The 16982-nt window shown below is 43.9% G+C and overlaps 1 protein-coding gene across 1 annotated transcript in view; it reads left to right on the top strand.

Moving 5' to 3' along the window:
• Positions 1 to 16982, top strand: part of ryr3 (ryanodine receptor 3) — a 52048-nt gene that overhangs the window by 27313 nt on the left and 7753 nt on the right. The window contains exons 40-90 of the mRNA XM_086100852.1: positions 217 to 490; positions 579 to 693; positions 832 to 964; positions 1396 to 1499; positions 1798 to 1933; positions 2187 to 2370; positions 3058 to 3160; positions 3241 to 3361; positions 3514 to 3683; positions 3859 to 4079; positions 4412 to 4502; positions 4732 to 4872; positions 5374 to 5537; positions 5750 to 5828; positions 5916 to 6005; positions 6110 to 6253; positions 6361 to 6423; positions 6686 to 6761; positions 6849 to 6972; positions 7047 to 7162; positions 7257 to 7324; positions 7609 to 7730; positions 7829 to 7878; positions 8139 to 8199; positions 8300 to 8538; positions 8656 to 8737; positions 9018 to 9148; positions 9223 to 9341; positions 9688 to 9886; positions 10010 to 10104; positions 10179 to 10324; positions 10432 to 10519; positions 10604 to 10696; positions 10795 to 10962; positions 11102 to 11161; positions 11308 to 11442; positions 11591 to 11703; positions 12742 to 12838; positions 13939 to 14051; positions 14122 to 14173; positions 14267 to 14323; positions 14422 to 14521; positions 14583 to 14662; positions 14737 to 14813; positions 14884 to 14957; positions 15310 to 15324; positions 16027 to 16107; positions 16188 to 16276; positions 16371 to 16499; positions 16582 to 16686; positions 16891 to 16972. Of these exons, the coding sequence (XP_085956978.1) occupies positions 217 to 490; positions 579 to 693; positions 832 to 964; positions 1396 to 1499; positions 1798 to 1933; positions 2187 to 2370; positions 3058 to 3160; positions 3241 to 3361; positions 3514 to 3683; positions 3859 to 4079; positions 4412 to 4502; positions 4732 to 4872; positions 5374 to 5537; positions 5750 to 5828; positions 5916 to 6005; positions 6110 to 6253; positions 6361 to 6423; positions 6686 to 6761; positions 6849 to 6972; positions 7047 to 7162; positions 7257 to 7324; positions 7609 to 7730; positions 7829 to 7878; positions 8139 to 8199; positions 8300 to 8538; positions 8656 to 8737; positions 9018 to 9148; positions 9223 to 9341; positions 9688 to 9886; positions 10010 to 10104; positions 10179 to 10324; positions 10432 to 10519; positions 10604 to 10696; positions 10795 to 10962; positions 11102 to 11161; positions 11308 to 11442; positions 11591 to 11703; positions 12742 to 12838; positions 13939 to 14051; positions 14122 to 14173; positions 14267 to 14323; positions 14422 to 14521; positions 14583 to 14662; positions 14737 to 14813; positions 14884 to 14957; positions 15310 to 15324; positions 16027 to 16107; positions 16188 to 16276; positions 16371 to 16499; positions 16582 to 16686; positions 16891 to 16972 (5769 nt within the window). The remainder of the gene's footprint in view (positions 1 to 216; positions 491 to 578; positions 694 to 831; positions 965 to 1395; positions 1500 to 1797; positions 1934 to 2186; positions 2371 to 3057; positions 3161 to 3240; positions 3362 to 3513; positions 3684 to 3858; positions 4080 to 4411; positions 4503 to 4731; positions 4873 to 5373; positions 5538 to 5749; positions 5829 to 5915; positions 6006 to 6109; positions 6254 to 6360; positions 6424 to 6685; positions 6762 to 6848; positions 6973 to 7046; positions 7163 to 7256; positions 7325 to 7608; positions 7731 to 7828; positions 7879 to 8138; positions 8200 to 8299; positions 8539 to 8655; positions 8738 to 9017; positions 9149 to 9222; positions 9342 to 9687; positions 9887 to 10009; positions 10105 to 10178; positions 10325 to 10431; positions 10520 to 10603; positions 10697 to 10794; positions 10963 to 11101; positions 11162 to 11307; positions 11443 to 11590; positions 11704 to 12741; positions 12839 to 13938; positions 14052 to 14121; positions 14174 to 14266; positions 14324 to 14421; positions 14522 to 14582; positions 14663 to 14736; positions 14814 to 14883; positions 14958 to 15309; positions 15325 to 16026; positions 16108 to 16187; positions 16277 to 16370; positions 16500 to 16581; positions 16687 to 16890; positions 16973 to 16982) is intronic.

A 16982-nucleotide genomic window follows, 5' to 3' on the forward strand; every position in this document is an offset into this window, starting at 1 on the left:
CGTGCTCTCCTTGCAGTCTATTAACTCCACATCAATCAAAGCACAATGTGATAGTGCCGATTTGGCCCTCGGTGACAGACATTTATATGATTCACTCATCATTGTCTTTTGGGGACTGAATACTTTCGATTCAGAACACTGGGCTGCTCACAGTCAAGAGTTCTTCCTGGCTTTGACTCGTGTGAAATTGCATTCTCGCTCCTTTCCTCTCCTCAGCCAATCTAAAGGAGCTGATCTCCCAAACTATAACCACTTGGGCCCAGGAGACGCACATGCAGGATCCCGAGCTGGTCCGAGTGATGTTCAGCCTGCTCAGGAGGCAGTACGACGGCATCGGGGAGCTGCTTCGGGCCATGAAGAAGTCTTACACCATCAGTGCCGCTTCCGTGCAGGATGCTATCAACCTGCTGGCCTCACTGGGTCAAATCAGGTCTCTGCTGTCTGTCCGCATGGGCATTGAGGAGGAAAAGCTCATGATTGATGGACTGGGGTAGGATGATGTTTCCAGACTCAATATGCTGTGTTTTGTGTGGACAGAATGAACTGACCCCAACAAATGATCTGTTCCGTGTCTTTAGGAACATTATGAACAATAAGGTTTTCTACCAGCATCCAAACCTCATGAGAGTGCTGGGCATGCACGAGACTGTCATGCAGGTCATGGTCAATGTGCTGGGAGGAGACAAGTCTCAGGTTGGTTTTCACTCAAATAAAGTAAACATGCTAGTGGCAGTTCATTCATCAACCTGGGACTTTTTTTTTTTTTTTTAACCTTTCAGATTGTTCCCATACATAGCCTTAATATTGGATATCTTTCTTCCTCATCCACAGGAAATTGCCTTCCCCAAGATGGTTGCGAGCTGCTGTCGCTTTTTGTGCTATTTCTGTCGTATTAGCCGCCAGAACCAGAAAGCCATGTTTGACCACCTCAGCTACCTGCTGGAGAACAGCAGTGTTGGTCTGGGTATGTCGTGATGAATGGACAGATATGTTGGAATGGTTTGTTTATCGGGGCAGTCGTAAACCAAGGACCCATTTTAGATGATGATCATCATTATTTAGAGATATAAGAAAACAGCTCGCTCTGGCTTCCTTGAAGAACATCACAGCCAACAGAGACGTTAGAAATTCCTCAGTGAACAGCCTTTAGATAATAACAATCCATAATACAAACTATTATCCTGAAGGGCTGCCACTGATACAAGAACGATAACAGCAGCGAGGACGGAGGAAGCATGTAAACTCGGGGGCAATTCCAGGTTGGAATGATGAGTCACACTACTGCTTGTTGCTTCTGCTTCTCATGTTTTATTGTATTGTGTTTTCTTCAGGGTTTTCCTCTCTATGAATTAAACGAGGAGTATATTTAGTGTTTCTAAACGTGTGCGTTTGTAGCTTCTGAAGCGATGCGGGGCTCCACGCCGCTGGATGTTGCTGCATCATCAGTGATGGACAACAACGGCCTCGCTCTGGCCCTGGAGGAACCGGATCTAGAAAAGGTTCGCTTCTGACTCATTAGGTACACCTCTTAATTAGACCAAATACAAAAATGTTCCTCTTAAAAATATTTAAACTAGATAAAAAAAATAAAGAATCAGAGCGGGACGCATCACCACAGAATAGAAACTCTTAGTAAGCACATAGAAGCCCGTCCCACTCACGCCTTCTCAGAGAAAAATTAAGTCTGACTTTGTACCGTGAGACTACGCTTGCTCAGCAAATCCATCAAACTAAGTGTCACTGACATAGCGCACTATTAAAGTGTTCTGGAGGGAAATTGCATGTGTGTGTGTGCAGGTGGTGACTTACCTTGCAGGATGTGGTCTTCAGAGCTGTGCCATGCTGGTTGCCAAGGGTTACCCAGACATGGGATGGAACCCCATAGAAGGGGAGCGTTACCTGTCCTTCCTCCGGTTTGCAGTCTTCTGCAATGGTAAATTGATGGTGTCAGAGTTATTGTTCAAACAAAAAAGCTCAACCCAGATCTAAAGGTAACCATTCGTCAGCGATTATATTCTACTTTTATCTTCTCATTCAGATAGAAGAATTTCACTATCGATTAATCTCTATAATGTCAGGAAAGTCGTTTAGCCAACTCTAAAATGTGATCAGATCTTAAACGACCAAAAAAAAAAAAATTGATGTGATGAAGTAAATTTTTGTTTCTGCGTGCCTTTGCATCCAAGGTGAGAGTGTCGAGGAAAACGCCAACGTGGTGGTGAAGCTGCTGATCCGACGTCCCGAGTGTTTTGGCCCAGCTCTGAGAGGAGAAGGTGGCCAGGGTCTGCTGGCGGCCATGAAAGAGGCCATCAAGATATCTAAGGATCCTGCTCTAGACCTACCCAAACCCTCAGCTGCCATCACGACTGGGTGGGAATCCCATTTTCTCTTTCCAAAACTGTGATCCTGCAAAGGTTGACGTTCAGTTGCATCGGCACAGGCTGACTTGAAAAGCATCCAATACAACATTTTACTGTTGTTTGACCTCTAGTAGGATGCCATAGTAGAACATTTTGTTCATTACCATGAGAAATGCAAACATAGACAACCGTTAAGCCATCATAAGAACAGTTTAGTTACTGTTGACTATTGAATAAGGTTAATTCAACTCTACGGTATTTTATTCTCTTTGGTGAAGCTTTTCCTTCTCTCGTAATTCATCCGACATTTATTATAGTCCAATCACCACCATGTTTCGGAATACGCGGGTCGTGTAGTGTTTTAGTTTTTTTTTCCCCTTCCCGAAACTTTGATATATTAATTCAAGATGGCACGTAACTTATACACTCCTTCAAACTGACGTGAGTTATGGAATCAAGCTCTATAAAAGGTAATGGGACATTTATTGAAGAAGGCAGACGTTAATACACTCTCAGTACATTTTATTAGGTACACCTTTACATGACTTTACATTGACAGACTCTGCTGAATCAGACTGACAGCATATTTGGCCTGTTCGGAGATTATGTGGCATGCAAGGAATATTGATTTAAACGCTATCGGAGGGTTGCCATGTTAAGGTTATCATTTCAGTTATTGTATGGATGTGTAATTCAGATGTGGTGAGGAAGAAGAAGAAATAATCCACATGGGCAACGCTATCATGTCCTTCTACTCTGCCCTCATTGACCTGCTTGGTCGCTGCGCTCCAGAGATGCATGTGAGGCTCTAAAAAAAAAAAAAAGTCCTATTCGATACATAGAAATGAGAGTTTCTCACCTGGATGCTTGTCTCTGACAGCTCATCAACGCAGGTAAAGGTGAAGCGCTGCGTATTCGAGCTATTCTCCGCTCTCTGGTCCCCACCACTGATTTGGTTGGCGTCATCAGCATACCACTCACAAAGCCCACAGTTAATAAAGGTGTGTTGCTTTCTTGCTTCAAGTTATAAGTGCAGCCTAATATGTTTTCCAACTAATAGTTTGCAAAAGCCACACGGGGAAGCTAGTACACTAAATGCATGTTGACAAAGTGTGTAATGCAATCCTCAATTAACTATGTGTTTAACCAGCAGATGGCGAAGTGACAGAACCCGATATGTCAGCCTGTTTCTGTCCGGATCACAAGGCCCCCATGGTGCTCTTTCTGGACAGGGTGTACGGCATCGAGGACCAAAGTTTCCTCCTCCAGCTGTTGGAGGTCGGCTTCCTACCTGACCTCCAAGCTGCTGCCTCTCTTGACACGGTAAATAAGGATCAAAAATGTTTGCAGTTGTGCCTTAACCCGCAATCCAAAATCTTAACATGATGCACGTCCCAGGATCGCTAACACTCCACTAGTCATGGTTCGCTAACGTCTTCATCGGTTACATCGCAGTGCAGCAGACGTTACATGGAAGCTATTGTTGTGTTCCACACAGGAGGTGCTGAGTACTACGGAGATGGCGCTGGCAATGAACAGGTACATCAACTCAGCTGTGCTGCCTCTGCTAACCCGCTGCGCCGCCTTGTTTGCCAGCACGGAGCACTACACGCATTTGATCGACGCCACGCTGCAAACCATCTACCGCCTCTCCAAAGGACGCTCGCTCACCAAAGCACAGAGAGATGTTATTCAGGAGTGCCTGCTGACTATCTGCAAGTAAGTTTGCAGGGGCTACACATGTGTGCCTCGAGCTCAGCTTCGTTTTTCACGAGGCACACCAACACCAACGGTGTGCAGACTACGGTGCGGGGGCCATGATGGATTGGTTTTCGCTTGATAAATACATTAATGTGAAGAATGTCATAGTGGCGCGTGGACTTAAAAAGAAAAAAAAACGTTTGGTCATGTCTGACCTACATAATAAAAAGAACCAAATGTAATCAAAAGTGCACTGTCAAAGATGATAACTGCGTATCTTCTCGAGTCTAGTTAGGATGAATTGCTTTCTCGATAAGGTTGTGAAGTTAACTTTGAACTCAAATTGACAGGCATCTGCGTCCCTCCATGATGCAGCAGCTGCTCAGGCGCTTGGTGTTTGATGTTCCCCTGCTCACGGAACACTGCAACATACCTCTAAGGGTAAGATGCTGCACATGCTCAGGCCGATCGATTCCATATTGACATTCCTAATTAATCACGCCAATGTTGCTTGACTGATGAAAAACTACAAGCTTTGCAATGGGGCCACATCAATGCAGTCTTTTGTTTGGCCAGTACCCGTAAACCAGGACGCAACATGTCATCAGATTCAAAATAGCTCCTTCACATGTCTGTGCATGACACCGTTTTCCTGTGTTTTGATCTGTAGCTACTGACCAACCACTATGAACAGAACTGGAAGTACTATTGTTTGCCATGTGGGATGAACACCTTTGGCACAGCCTCAGAGGAGGAGCTCCTTCTCACCAAGAAACTCTTCTGGGGAATTTTTGACTCACTCACTCAAAAGGTACAAACAAGTATCTTTTTTTTTTTTTTTTTTTTAAGATTGTCACATTAGAAGGAATTTTTGACTCACTCAAAAGGTACAAACAAGTATCTTTTTTTTTTTTTTTTTTAAGATTGTCACATTAGAAGGAATTTTTGACTCACTCAAAAGGTACAAACAAGTATCTTTTTTTTTTTTTTTTTTTTAAGATTGTCACATTAGAACCCGTTGACTCATTTTCGAACAATTGCCCTGTTTGCTGCTTCTATTTAGGGGATGAATCCCCCCTCAAATTTAGAACGCAATTCTTTGAAATCAGAGCAAGAGAAGTGAAAGCTCATTGACGTAGCAGTGAGCAATGGTGATAAAACACTTGAATCTTTTATATGTTCGTGACAGGCCAACCCTTTCCACTTCTTCCTCTTTCTCACTAGCTCGCTCTGCTCAATTCATCCATGCAGCTGCTAAGTCGACCTGTGTATGCCCCCATATACCAGCTACCTGGCTTTTCTTTTCTTGTAGAAATATGATGCTGAACTGTTCAAAATGGCCAACTGCTGCCTTTGTGCCATTGCTGGAGCCCTGCCGCCTGACTTCGTGGATGCTAGTTTAGGAGCAATGCTGGAGAACCAAGCATCCATCGACGCACAGGGAAACTTTGACCCCAAACCCATAAACACTGCCAAGTGCGTAACTGTCAACACTTAAGAACCCCCGTGGAGGAGAAACAAAGTGTATATAATCAAACAAACTACTAAAACCAATATGCTAAACAATTAAATAACAGTTCTCCAGTGACCATCCAGAATGTTTATAATTAACACAGTTACCTAGTGGTGTAAATTTGTCATAGACTGGCCCATTAATTTGTGTTACTAAAACATAAATCTCGTTGCAGTATCTCCCTACCTGAAAAACTTGAGTTTTTTGCCAACAAATATGCAGAGCATTCCCATGACAAGTGGTCTTCGGAGAAGGTTTGTCCCAGCAGTTGGAAAGGAGAAACGTCATGTTGACGGGTGAGAGAGTCCCTCTGGTGTTGAAACATGGTCATGCTCCTCCAGGTGTCCGCAGGGTGGAAACACGGAGACGGCTTGGATGAGCACACCAAAAAGCATCCACTGCTAAAGCCTTACACATCTCTGAGTGAGAAGGTAAGTCCACACTAAAACAAAGAGCATTGAAACAGATTTATTATTATTATTATTTTTAATCCCACAGTCGGAAATAAATGTAAACAAATGTGTGTGTGTTATAGGAGAAAGAAACGTACCGATGGCCGGCGAGAGAGTCGTTGAAGAGCATGCTGGCCATGGATTGGAACATTGAGAGGACCAAGGAAGGAGAAGCCATGTTCCAACAACGGGAAAATGAGAAACAGCGAAAGATCTCAGAGACACAGGTAAAGTTGAAAAAGGTCAAATGCTGAATATATTAAATGTAATCTAATTGATATTCCACAACAGAGCAGGAAATAGATATATAATAAAAACAGCCTCTTTTTTTTAGGTCAATGGATTCACTCCTACTCCATTGGACCTGCACAATTTCACGTTGTCGAGAGAGCTTCAGGTTCGTTTTGGAGCCGTCGTACTGACATGCTCCCTATTAGCAGGACATTGCTTCTGTTAGGAATGTAATCACAAAATCGCCTTCAGTACACTGGACAGCTTTAAACTTTCGTACGGTGATGCTAATTGTCCACGAGTCAGGAGGTCAGAAGTTTCATGACTATCCAAAATCTGTCCACATTTTGCCAAGATAATTCCTGTGCTAACACATGCACACAAACCTGGAGGAATTTGTTACATTTGCCACATTTTATGACCTGCAGAGCATGGTTGAGGTGATTGCAGAAAATTATCACAACATTTGGGCCAAGAAAAAGAAGAGTGAACTCATGAGTAAAGGTATGCATACATGATATCATGGGCACTGACACTATTTTCAGAAAATAGATTGATCATATTGATTATGAAGTGGATGTGTCCCACCAGGAGGAGGGAGCCACCCGCTGCTGGTACCCTATGATACCCTGACGGCTAAAGAAAAGTACAGGGACAGAGAGAAGGCCCAGGAGCTCTTCAAGTTCCTGCAGATAAGCGGCTACGCCATCACAAGGTCATACTCCGTCAATCATTTCACACATTGTGCTTTTTTTTCTGTACAATTGAATTTCTGAGATTTCATCACAGAGGTCTGAAAGACATGGAGCAAGACTCTTCATCCATGGAGAAGCGTTTTGCCTACAAGTTTCTCAAGAGGCTCATCAAATGTGTCGACTCTGCCCAGGAGTTTATCGCACACCTTGGTGAGTGGATAACATTTGAAATACAGGTGAACTGGAATGGAGCAGTTTCAAGCTTGAAACGAATCTCAAGACAGATTGTCCGCTGCCCTTCCAGAGGCGATGGCCACGAGCAGGAAGACTGACAAATCACCCCATGACCAGGAAATCAAGTTCTTCGCTAAGGTCCGAAAAGACATTCACGCTGGAGATGGGTGAAAGAAATTTCACAATAAGTAAAAGTAGTGTCGTGACCACATTCTAAGTGATTCTGATATATTGACATGCTAAATTCATCATTCCGAGGGCTTTCGCTTAGTTTACTCTGTTGTACAAGTATTGACATTAACAAGGAACATGATTTTCAGTTCAATATCAAAACATTTGTTTCCTTGGGTTTGCCTCTTGTTTCAAATGCTAAACACTGATGTTGGTACAAAATGCCTCTGAGTAGCCTGTGCTGGTTTTAGGTGTCGATTCCGCTAACGGATCAGACTTTTAAGAACCACTGCCTCTACTTCCTGTCCACGGCCAGCAAGAACCTCAGCAGCTGTGGGTATGCCTCCAACAAAGAAAAAGAGATGGTCACGAGGTACTACGCTGTAAATGATTCATTTCTTTGATTGCATGAAATTTTCTTCCTCCTGTCCTTTTTTCGAGTAAATGTCCTACTTAATCTGTCTTTTCCAGCCTTTTCTGTAAACTGGCAGCTCTTGTCAGACACAGGATTTCTCTCTTTGGTAAGGCTCTGTCCTCTTTCACCCTCTTTGCCTTGAAACTTAATAGTCATTGTCATTTATAATATGACAGCATTGGGATAAATGGGTATAGGATATGTCATATGTCAACATTGATGATTCCTAAACACTGTGGGAGTGTGTCATGAGAGATCGCCAGGTGAGCTGCCTAACAATATTCAGTAGTCTTAACACATAACACAAGACAAAAGATCATTGGAGAAAGGATCCCACCCCATTGCTAATGGCATTTTATCTTGCAGGAAGTGACTCTACAATGATGGTGAGCTGCCTTCACATTCTCACTCACTCACTTGACACCAGGCATGTATATTTCAAATTACTCCACATCTATTTCTCTTTCTAGACTCAACAACGTGCACGCGTTTGCACCACATGTAATTCGGCACCATTCTCTTTTCAGAACTGTGATGAAGTCGGGTTCAGAGGTGGTCAAAGCCAGGTTTCGAACCTTCTTTGAGAATGCAGCGGAAGACCTGGAGAAGCTTCTGGAGATGCTCAAACTGGGGAAGTTCATGCAGTCGCGTGCCCAGATGAAGAGCATCAGTCAGAGCATTCACTACGTGACTGTGGCGCTTCTGCCGATCCTCACCGCCTTATTCGATCATGTCAAAACGCATGATTTTGGAGTGGATCTACTGTGTGAGTTTCTCTTTCCACGTCCAACATTCAAGCAATGTGCATTCTGTTTTGCCCCCCTTTTTTTTTTAAACATTATGGAGGATGTCAAGACTATGCATTTGCATATTCGCTTTTCAGTGGATGACGTTCAGCTCTCCTGCTACCGAATCCTTACTTGTTACTACTCTCTGGGAATAGGAAAGAACATCTTTGTGGAAAGGTAGAACACAGACAATTTTGCAGTAAACATTTATTACTTACATTGTTTTTTTTCCTTCATATTTTGTGTTACTATTGCCGATAAATGTATTCCAAGAGCAGTGACTGTAAACTTTCAGGGGGGTGAAGTAGTCATGCGGTCTAACCATTTGCAGCAGGGCACGCAGTAGCATCTTCTGCCAAAATGACTGTCTTGATGACATGAACGCAAATCTTGGAAAGCACCTGTCGTTGTTTTTAATCTTAGATAGACTATACACACTGTCCATATTGGCTTGCAGGTATCTGCCAGCACTTGGTGAGAGCCTGGCCACTCTCGTGGGCGCCATGCCTGTAGCTTTCCTGGAACCTCATCTGAACCCCCACAACCCACTCTCCATCTTCAACACCAAGACACCACGCGAGAGGGCCAGTCAGTGTCCACTTTTTGAGAAACAGTGAATCATTGACGTACATGTTCTCAAAAGGAGAATGTTACCTCTCTAGTCCTAAGTATGCCTGATACGGTGGAGGAAATGTGTCCAGAGATGCCTCGTCTTGACAAGCTGCTCAAGGATGTCAACGATGTCTCAGAGACTGGTGCACGCTACAACGAGATGCCACAGGTTTGCCTGTTTAAATAATTGAAAGACGTGCAGACCGTGGGAAAATATTTTGCATGAGTCAAAAACAAAAATCACTTCTTATGGTGTTTTGGAAATACTTTTGCTACATTTCCACCACATTTTGAACAAGCTAAAGAACTACCGGAATATATAAACCTTTTTGATGCATTACAACCATCGTCTGGCCACCAGCGGTAATGCAAGTATTTGCCAACTGCCAAAGAAAGGTCGACATGATTAGGTTTTGGTTGTATGTAAAGCGTTCTCACAGGAACATAAGATACCTCATTGAATTTGTAGATCATCTTTGTTGTGTGTTGCTACGTTCTTGATTTTTCTCCTGCAGGTGATTGAAGTGATCCTGCCTATGCTGTGCAACTACCTGTCCTACTGGTGGGGTAAAGGTCCGGAAAACCCACCTTTGAGTGGTGAGTGCTGCACCACGGTGACATCTGAGCACCTCAGCATCATTCTCGGGAACATTCTCAAGATCCTCAACAACAACCTGGGCATTGATGACGCCCCCTGGATGAAGAGGATTGCAGGTAAAACCTTCCATAATGGAAGACGAGGAAATTTTTGGAAGAGACGGGCAAAATTCTCAATCTCAAAAAGCCAAGGCAGTATGTACGTAAAGAGACTAAATCCAGATTGTTATCTGTGTCAAGTCTACTCTCAGCCAATCATCAGTAAAGCAGGAGCCGGTTTGCTGAGAACCCACTTTTTACCAACGCTTGAGAAACTGAAGAAGAAGACAGTGAAGGTAGAAGCAACTTGATTCATCGTTGTATCCTTTCAGTAAGCATGGAGTTGTGGAGATAAAATGGTGTGTTGCAGGTTGTGTCCGAGGAAGAGTTATTGAAGTCTGATGGCAAAAGTGACAATCAAGAGGCAGAGCTTCTCATCTTGGACGAATTTGCTGTGCTCTGCCGAGACCTCTATGCCTTCTACCCCATGCTCATTCGCTACGTCGACATCAACAGGTACAAGAAATGGTTCATTTATTGACTCTTCAGCGTCTACAAATGTACATCGCTTGCTTTGTTTTATCTTGGACTCACGTAACACGGCATCTTTTTGTTTGCGCCAGGTCAAGGTGGCTTAAGGAGCCGGATACAGACTCCACTGAGCTCTTTCGGATGGTGGCGGATATCTTCATCCTGTGGTGCAAGTCGCATGTAAGCCACATATTCGCCAAGTTTGCATGTATCTCCCTATAACCTGACCGACCCTGCGTCATTTTCTTTCGTTGCTGGCCTCAGAATTTTAAGCGCGAGGAGCAAAACTTTGTCGTTCAGAACGAGATCAATAATTTAGGCTTCCTCACTGGAGAAGGCAAGACGAAAATGTCCAAGGTAAATACACGTGATGGCTCGATCAATAAATGACGGATCATTTGTATTGAGTACAGTTGAAAGAGAGGGATTTAATAATACGCTTTTGGTGACTTTAGTCCGGTGGCGACCAGGAGAGGAAGCACAAGCGTCGTCGGGGGGAGTATTACTCCATCCACACCTCTTTGATTGTGGCCGCACTGAAGAAGATGCTGCCCATCGGCCTCAACATGTGCACCCCAGGGGACCAGGAGCTCATCTCCTTGGCTAAAATGCGTTACAGTCAGGTAGGACTCTACCCACTTTGTACTTTTCCACGTTCTCAGTTGTCCCTGTTGTTTTTGAATCGAAAAGACATTGCTCCTGCATGCACACACACCGAATATAGATTCTGTTCATTCAAGTTCTATTCTCTTTTGGTCTTAGAAAGACACTGATGATGAGGTGAAGGACCACTTGCGACAGAACCTTCATCTGCAGGACAAGGTAAATTGGATGTTTAACCAGTCATCGGTGGCAATTGCGCCAGTACTTTAATGGTGCTCATGACCTCCGTAATCCACTGAGATCCGAAAGAAGTGGCGTGTCAAATGTACTTCCGTCATCATCACACGTTATCTACGTCGTGGTAGTCCGACGACCCAGCGGTCCAGTGGCAGTTGAACCTCTACAAAGACATCGCGATGAAGAGTGATGAGCCAGTCAACCCGGAACACACGGTGGATCGGGTTCAGAGCATCTCGGCCGCTGTTTACCATCTGGAACAGGTAAAAAAATATATATAAGTCGGCAATGCATTATGTATGCCTCTGCTATCTCGATAAAGCTCCCTAGTGTATACTACATTTACTTGGTCAAGTATGTTTTTTTTTTAATGTGAGTGGTAGAATTCATTTAGCCGTATTTGCTGTGCAGGTGGAGCAGCCTTTAAGGAATAAAAAGTGCGTGTGGCAGAAGCTGCTGTCCAAACAGCGTAAACGGGCTGTAGTGGCCTGCTTCCGAATGGCCCCCCTTTATAATCTACCAAGGTAAGTGTCTCCCTGCTTGAAAAAAAACAAAACAAAAATGAAAGACAATGTCAATAATTTCACTATTGACATGAATTCTTGAACTTACTGAAGTGAAGATGTCTTTCTTCTCAGGCTAACTTGAAATAACAAGCAATCCCCCAAGTAGTGGTGGTGGGAGATTGGACATTGTGTGGCCACGTAAAACCTCATCGCCTCCCTAATAACATGATCTCCTCTGTGTTGTTTTCTTGCATAATACTACCTCATCCCTCCCTCAGATACAAAAATAATAATTACTTCCTGAACGGCTATCGGGAGGTTTGGCTGCAAAGGGCGTTCAAAGCCTACAGCTTTGACCGCTTGTTCTCGCTGCTGACGGTAAAGTGAAACGACGGGGCGAATGTTTCATCTGTTCAACACCGTCCCCCCCTCCATCCACTGGGCTGTCGACAGATATGCGCCAAGCGGCCGATCCTTTCAGCACTGCTGGTTCTGATTGGTCAACTTGAACGAGTCAGAGATTGAACAATGAGTAATGCTATAAATGTACATCATTTCGAAGTCTGAAACACCATAGATATCTTAGTTCAACTTGGTTGAAAGGATTAAAATCTGCACCTTCTTATTTGATTTTTGTGAAACGTCTACACAGGAATTAATAGGATTCACATTCACAGTAGTAAGATTCAAGCGTCATGAATTCAGCAACCTCAGATTTGGAGTTATCCTTATACGGGCAGATGTTTTGTTTCATCTTGTATTGGATCCCATGATTGAAATGATGCCTAATCTTGCGACGGGCAATTTGATTTTTTTTTTTTCGTCTTCAATCTGATGGATTTTCATTTCAATTTATTAAACGCGTGACCAGTCAGAAAAGCCAGTGGGTCCCACATCACCCCACCTGTGGTGCCCTATTGTGGAACCTCACCCTCGTTCCATGACATCTCTCCTTCCTCTCGCCTCCAACGCCTGACCAGAACCCACCCTAATGCCACTTTACCTCCCTCCCCCACTCCCTCCTCCATTCCTCCCCAATGCCTCCCCCTTTCCCAGGCATCGTGCTATCAACCTCTTCATCCCGGCCTATCAAAGAATATGGATAGAGGCAGAGGAGTACTCCTTTGAGGAAAAGCTAGTTCAGGATCTGGCAGTAAGTACTGGGCGGCCCTTGCACGTGTCCCGTGTGCCCTGCGTTGGCGCCCTGCTGCCAGTCCTGCCCGCCGATTGCCTCTTTAGCTCTGTGCCCGTTGAGTCTTGGGAACGCGCCTGGGCGGGGACCTCGGCCAAAGCATCCAGGGCGACCCGTTCGAGGTGTGCGAAACCTTTCAAACGGAGATCCGTTCGAGGTCAAAGACTGCTTGATCGACTCAGGAGGCACAGCTCCGGTGCTCACTGCTCTAGAAAGCCAGGCTATACCATTCTGACAGCAGTGGTAAGGAGGGCCGCTCGCAAGATACCGTCTCGCTCCATGTTGTTGGCTGCCCGCCCTGGATCCAACCCATCAATTATTGTCCGTTGGCTGTTCTCTGTAAGTCTGTAGCGTGAAGGTGGTAAGAAAGTAGGCTCTGTGGACGTGATGTCAGTGGCATGCTCGCAAGATCACATTTCACACTCAAGCTCGATATAGCAATAGACTCCAGAGATTTGTCAGCACGGCTACGGGACGGGGCACCTCCGCAAAGTGGTGTTTTCATTTGCTAACGGGATGATGGAAAGGTGACTTGACCTTTGGAAGAGCGGGGGCATTGAAAGGGAGAATGCATTTCATTTTGGTGCAAATCTAGACATGGATGCAGACTTTTTTTTTTCTCTCTCTCTTATTCCTCTCGGCCTTGGACATACTGCTGCTTTGAATAGCTTGGAGCACTCGGGGCGAATCATATCGAAGTGATATTATTCGGGTATAGGCTGGTGGCGGATCAATCACGCAGTCAGGCGCTGATCTGATTTTGGTTTGCTCAGTGCGCCCCTCGTGGCTTTTCCAGAGAGTTTAAACACTGAGCATTTTGGGTTGCGGTCAAGTTCATTGTTGATGTTCAAAATCATCAGATGGCTGTTCGCTATAACATGCATGCGTTTGTAAACTCCTCTTTACTCATCTTGTCCTTCCCACAATTCATCAAGACATGACAAATTGCATCCGCATGAGTCATCTCAGTGTTCGACTGTCCAACATTGAACACCCTGATTAACTGAGGAGCTAAAGATCGATTAAATGATGCCGGAGCTCATTGTTCACCCTCTATGCAGAAAACTCCCATGAAAATAGTGGAGGAGGGTGAAGAAGAGGTGGCTGAAGTGCAGCCAGACCCTCTGCACCAACTCATCCTCCATTTTAGCCACAACGCTCTGACAGAAAGAAGGTGCCATCGTAAAGTTGCAGGAAGTCTGTGTTGCAATGGTCATTTTCTTACCTTGACTTTTTTTTTCCAGTCAATTAGAAGAAGATCCTTTGTATATCGCATATGCTGACATGATGGCAAAGGTTAGCCATGTTCTTATGTTCTATTCATCTATAAAGCGATGAGAAAGAAAACGAAATGAACCCGAATTTGGATGTGCATCTTTGCGCTCTCAGAGCTGTGCAGAGGATCAGGAAGAAGAGGATGAAGAAGAGAAAGAGAAAACGTTTGAGGTGCATCCTTTAGCCCGCCGATTCCCAACCCTAGAATTACACAAATGACCTTTTGGCAGTTGATAAATCTGCCAATATGTGTCTGTAACGGCCATCAGGAAAAGGAGATGGAAAAGCAGAAAACTCTGTATCAGCAGGCGAGGCTTCATGCTCGCGGGGCAGCCGAGATGGTGTTGCAGATGATTAGCGCTAGCAAAGGTAAACAATGCACTTTTCTTTGACAGTTTCTCATCTGACAGAAGAACTTGTTTTTCGTCAGGACGCCTGGGCCCCATGGTGACTTGCACCCTCAAACTCGGCATTTCCATCTTAAACGGAGGCAATGTGCAAGTTCAGCAAGTGGGTGTTTTGACATACATATTGTATGAGTGGCATTCTTGCTGTAACTGGAGTCATTTTGACCCTTCCTCCAGAAAATGCTGGATTACTTGAAAGAGAAAAGAGATGTGAGCTTTTTCAAAAGCCTCTCAGGACTGATGCAGTCGTGCAGGTATAGCTGCGTTTTATTATTCATATGAAAAGGGGGGGGGGAGCCTCTTGAGTGTGTTTCTTTGTGTTAGTCTCCTAGACCTGAATGCATTTGAGAGGCAGAATAAGGCAGAAGGACTCGGCATGGTGACAGAAGAAGGTTCAAGTAAGTCCTAATAGATGTCATTTGAAATTCAATTTTCAAATTCATAAAGTTTCTAGCATTGGTGGTATGCGGTTTGAAATAACAGGATACATAACAGTCAGTATGGTTCCCCTAAAATAACAATTCACTATTTGGTCTTCTACTTGAACAATTCACACTGTTACTTCCTTGTGTCTCGGTGATTTCATAGGCAGGTTTTCCCAAAGTAATTTTTAACTGCATGGCGGTGATCCTCCAATGTATCCTTCATACTTCTTTGTGCTGTAATTCACTGTCCTCTCTTTTACATATGTCTTCATATATTGTTTGTCTCTTCCCTCTCATTAAAAAATAAAATAAACATCGATGGCAGTCCACACTGAGCAGGGTAAATAACTAATTAAGAACATCTTCATATGCTTGTGCTTCATCATGAATGTCTTCATAGCGCTTTAGCACTCCCAATACTCACGGATGCATGCCGAATGATTGATGCTTGGATACCACTGCTGATACTTTGTATTTCTGTGCTCATTCCTCTGATTTTAACATTTTAACACAGCAACCGCTGTAAATTGTCCTTAATTACAAGGATGGGCTAAACCAAGTGTGCGCTCTTCCACCTTGGGCCTAGTTCAGCAAGATGGCTAAATCCGCTTTACCAAATGTAACTTCTTTTTTTGTTTGTTTAAGAATGACTATACATAAGCTTTTGTTGGCTGGGTTATCTGATCTGAATTTGGAGTGAATGTGTGTTCTCAGCTCTTATCTGAAAAGATGAATCCGTCATCCAAGCCTGTATGCGAACGTTATCGGGCTTCCTCTCGCTTATGGAAATGTCATAGTACTTCACTGGAATTCATGGAAAACTGATTTTATTCCTTTGGATTCACTTTTCAACCTGCAATCTAAAGGCCACTAAGCTTTCAATTTTTTGAACATGTAACCTCTGCTGCTTGCTTTGTACGCATCGCTTTTCAGGAAATTGTTACATTAAGAAATGATGTATTAAATAAAAAATTTAAAAAAGAAGAGAAGTCCTATTGAAATATGTGACATAAATCATCAACATTATCTGTTCTTTCAAAAGGTTCTAAGGTGTTACTGAATGACGAGTTTACGAAAGATCTGTTCCGCTTTTTGCAACTTCTGTGTGAGGGGCACAATGGGGGTAAGTTGAATTTATGACATTTTGGGAGCTTTTTTTCCCCCCGCGCAATTGAAAACAGAATAAATATTGGTTCCCACTAGAGTTCCAGAACTTCCTGAGAACTCAAACTGGAAACACAACCACAGTCAACATTATTATCAGCACTGTTGACTATTTGCTCCGCCTTCAGGTGGGTTTAATAGCCCAAATATAAAAGTAAACAGAGGTCTCAGTATCTTCATTCTCATTAGGGAAAAACAGAATGATATCCTCTTCCTTTTTAGGAATCGATCAGTGACTTCTACTGGTACTACTCTGGCAAAGACATCATTGACGAGACAGGCAAAGTTAACTTCTCCAAAGCGTTATCTGTGGCCAAGCAGATATTCAACTCCCTGACTGAATATATTCAGGTAACAAATACTCAGCAAAGGAATGGGCGATACACATGCCCGTTATTACCATGATGAATGGCGTATTTTGTGCGTCTTCTAGGGTCCTTGTATCGGAAACCAGCAGAGCCTCGCTCACAGCAGACTGTGGGATGCAGTCGTGGGCTTCTTGCATGTTTTTGCCAACATGCAAATGAAACTGTCTCAGGTACTTAACGACAGTCATGTTATTAACCCAAACAACTGTTGGCATCTCGGTTATTCTTATTTTCTTCTCACATTCTTCCCTCGTTGAGGCGGGAAGCCAAAGAAAAGCTAAAAGACCGGTTCATCCTTCGCTAAACTGCTGTCTCGCATAACATCATGAGTGACAGAGGACATTTTGAAGAGATGCTCTTGCATGTCCCTGTAGGATGCCAGTCAGATTGAGCTGCTGAAGGAGCTTATGGATTTGCAGAAGGACATGGTTGTCATGCTGCTGTCTCTGCTAGAAGGTAATGGATT

This window comes from Hippocampus guttulatus, chromosome 20 (assembly GCF_054856545.1).
Source record: "Hippocampus guttulatus isolate MCC_2025c chromosome 20, RoL_Hgut_1.0, whole genome shotgun sequence".
Classification (NCBI taxonomy): domain Eukaryota; kingdom Metazoa; phylum Chordata; class Actinopteri; order Syngnathiformes; family Syngnathidae; genus Hippocampus; species Hippocampus guttulatus.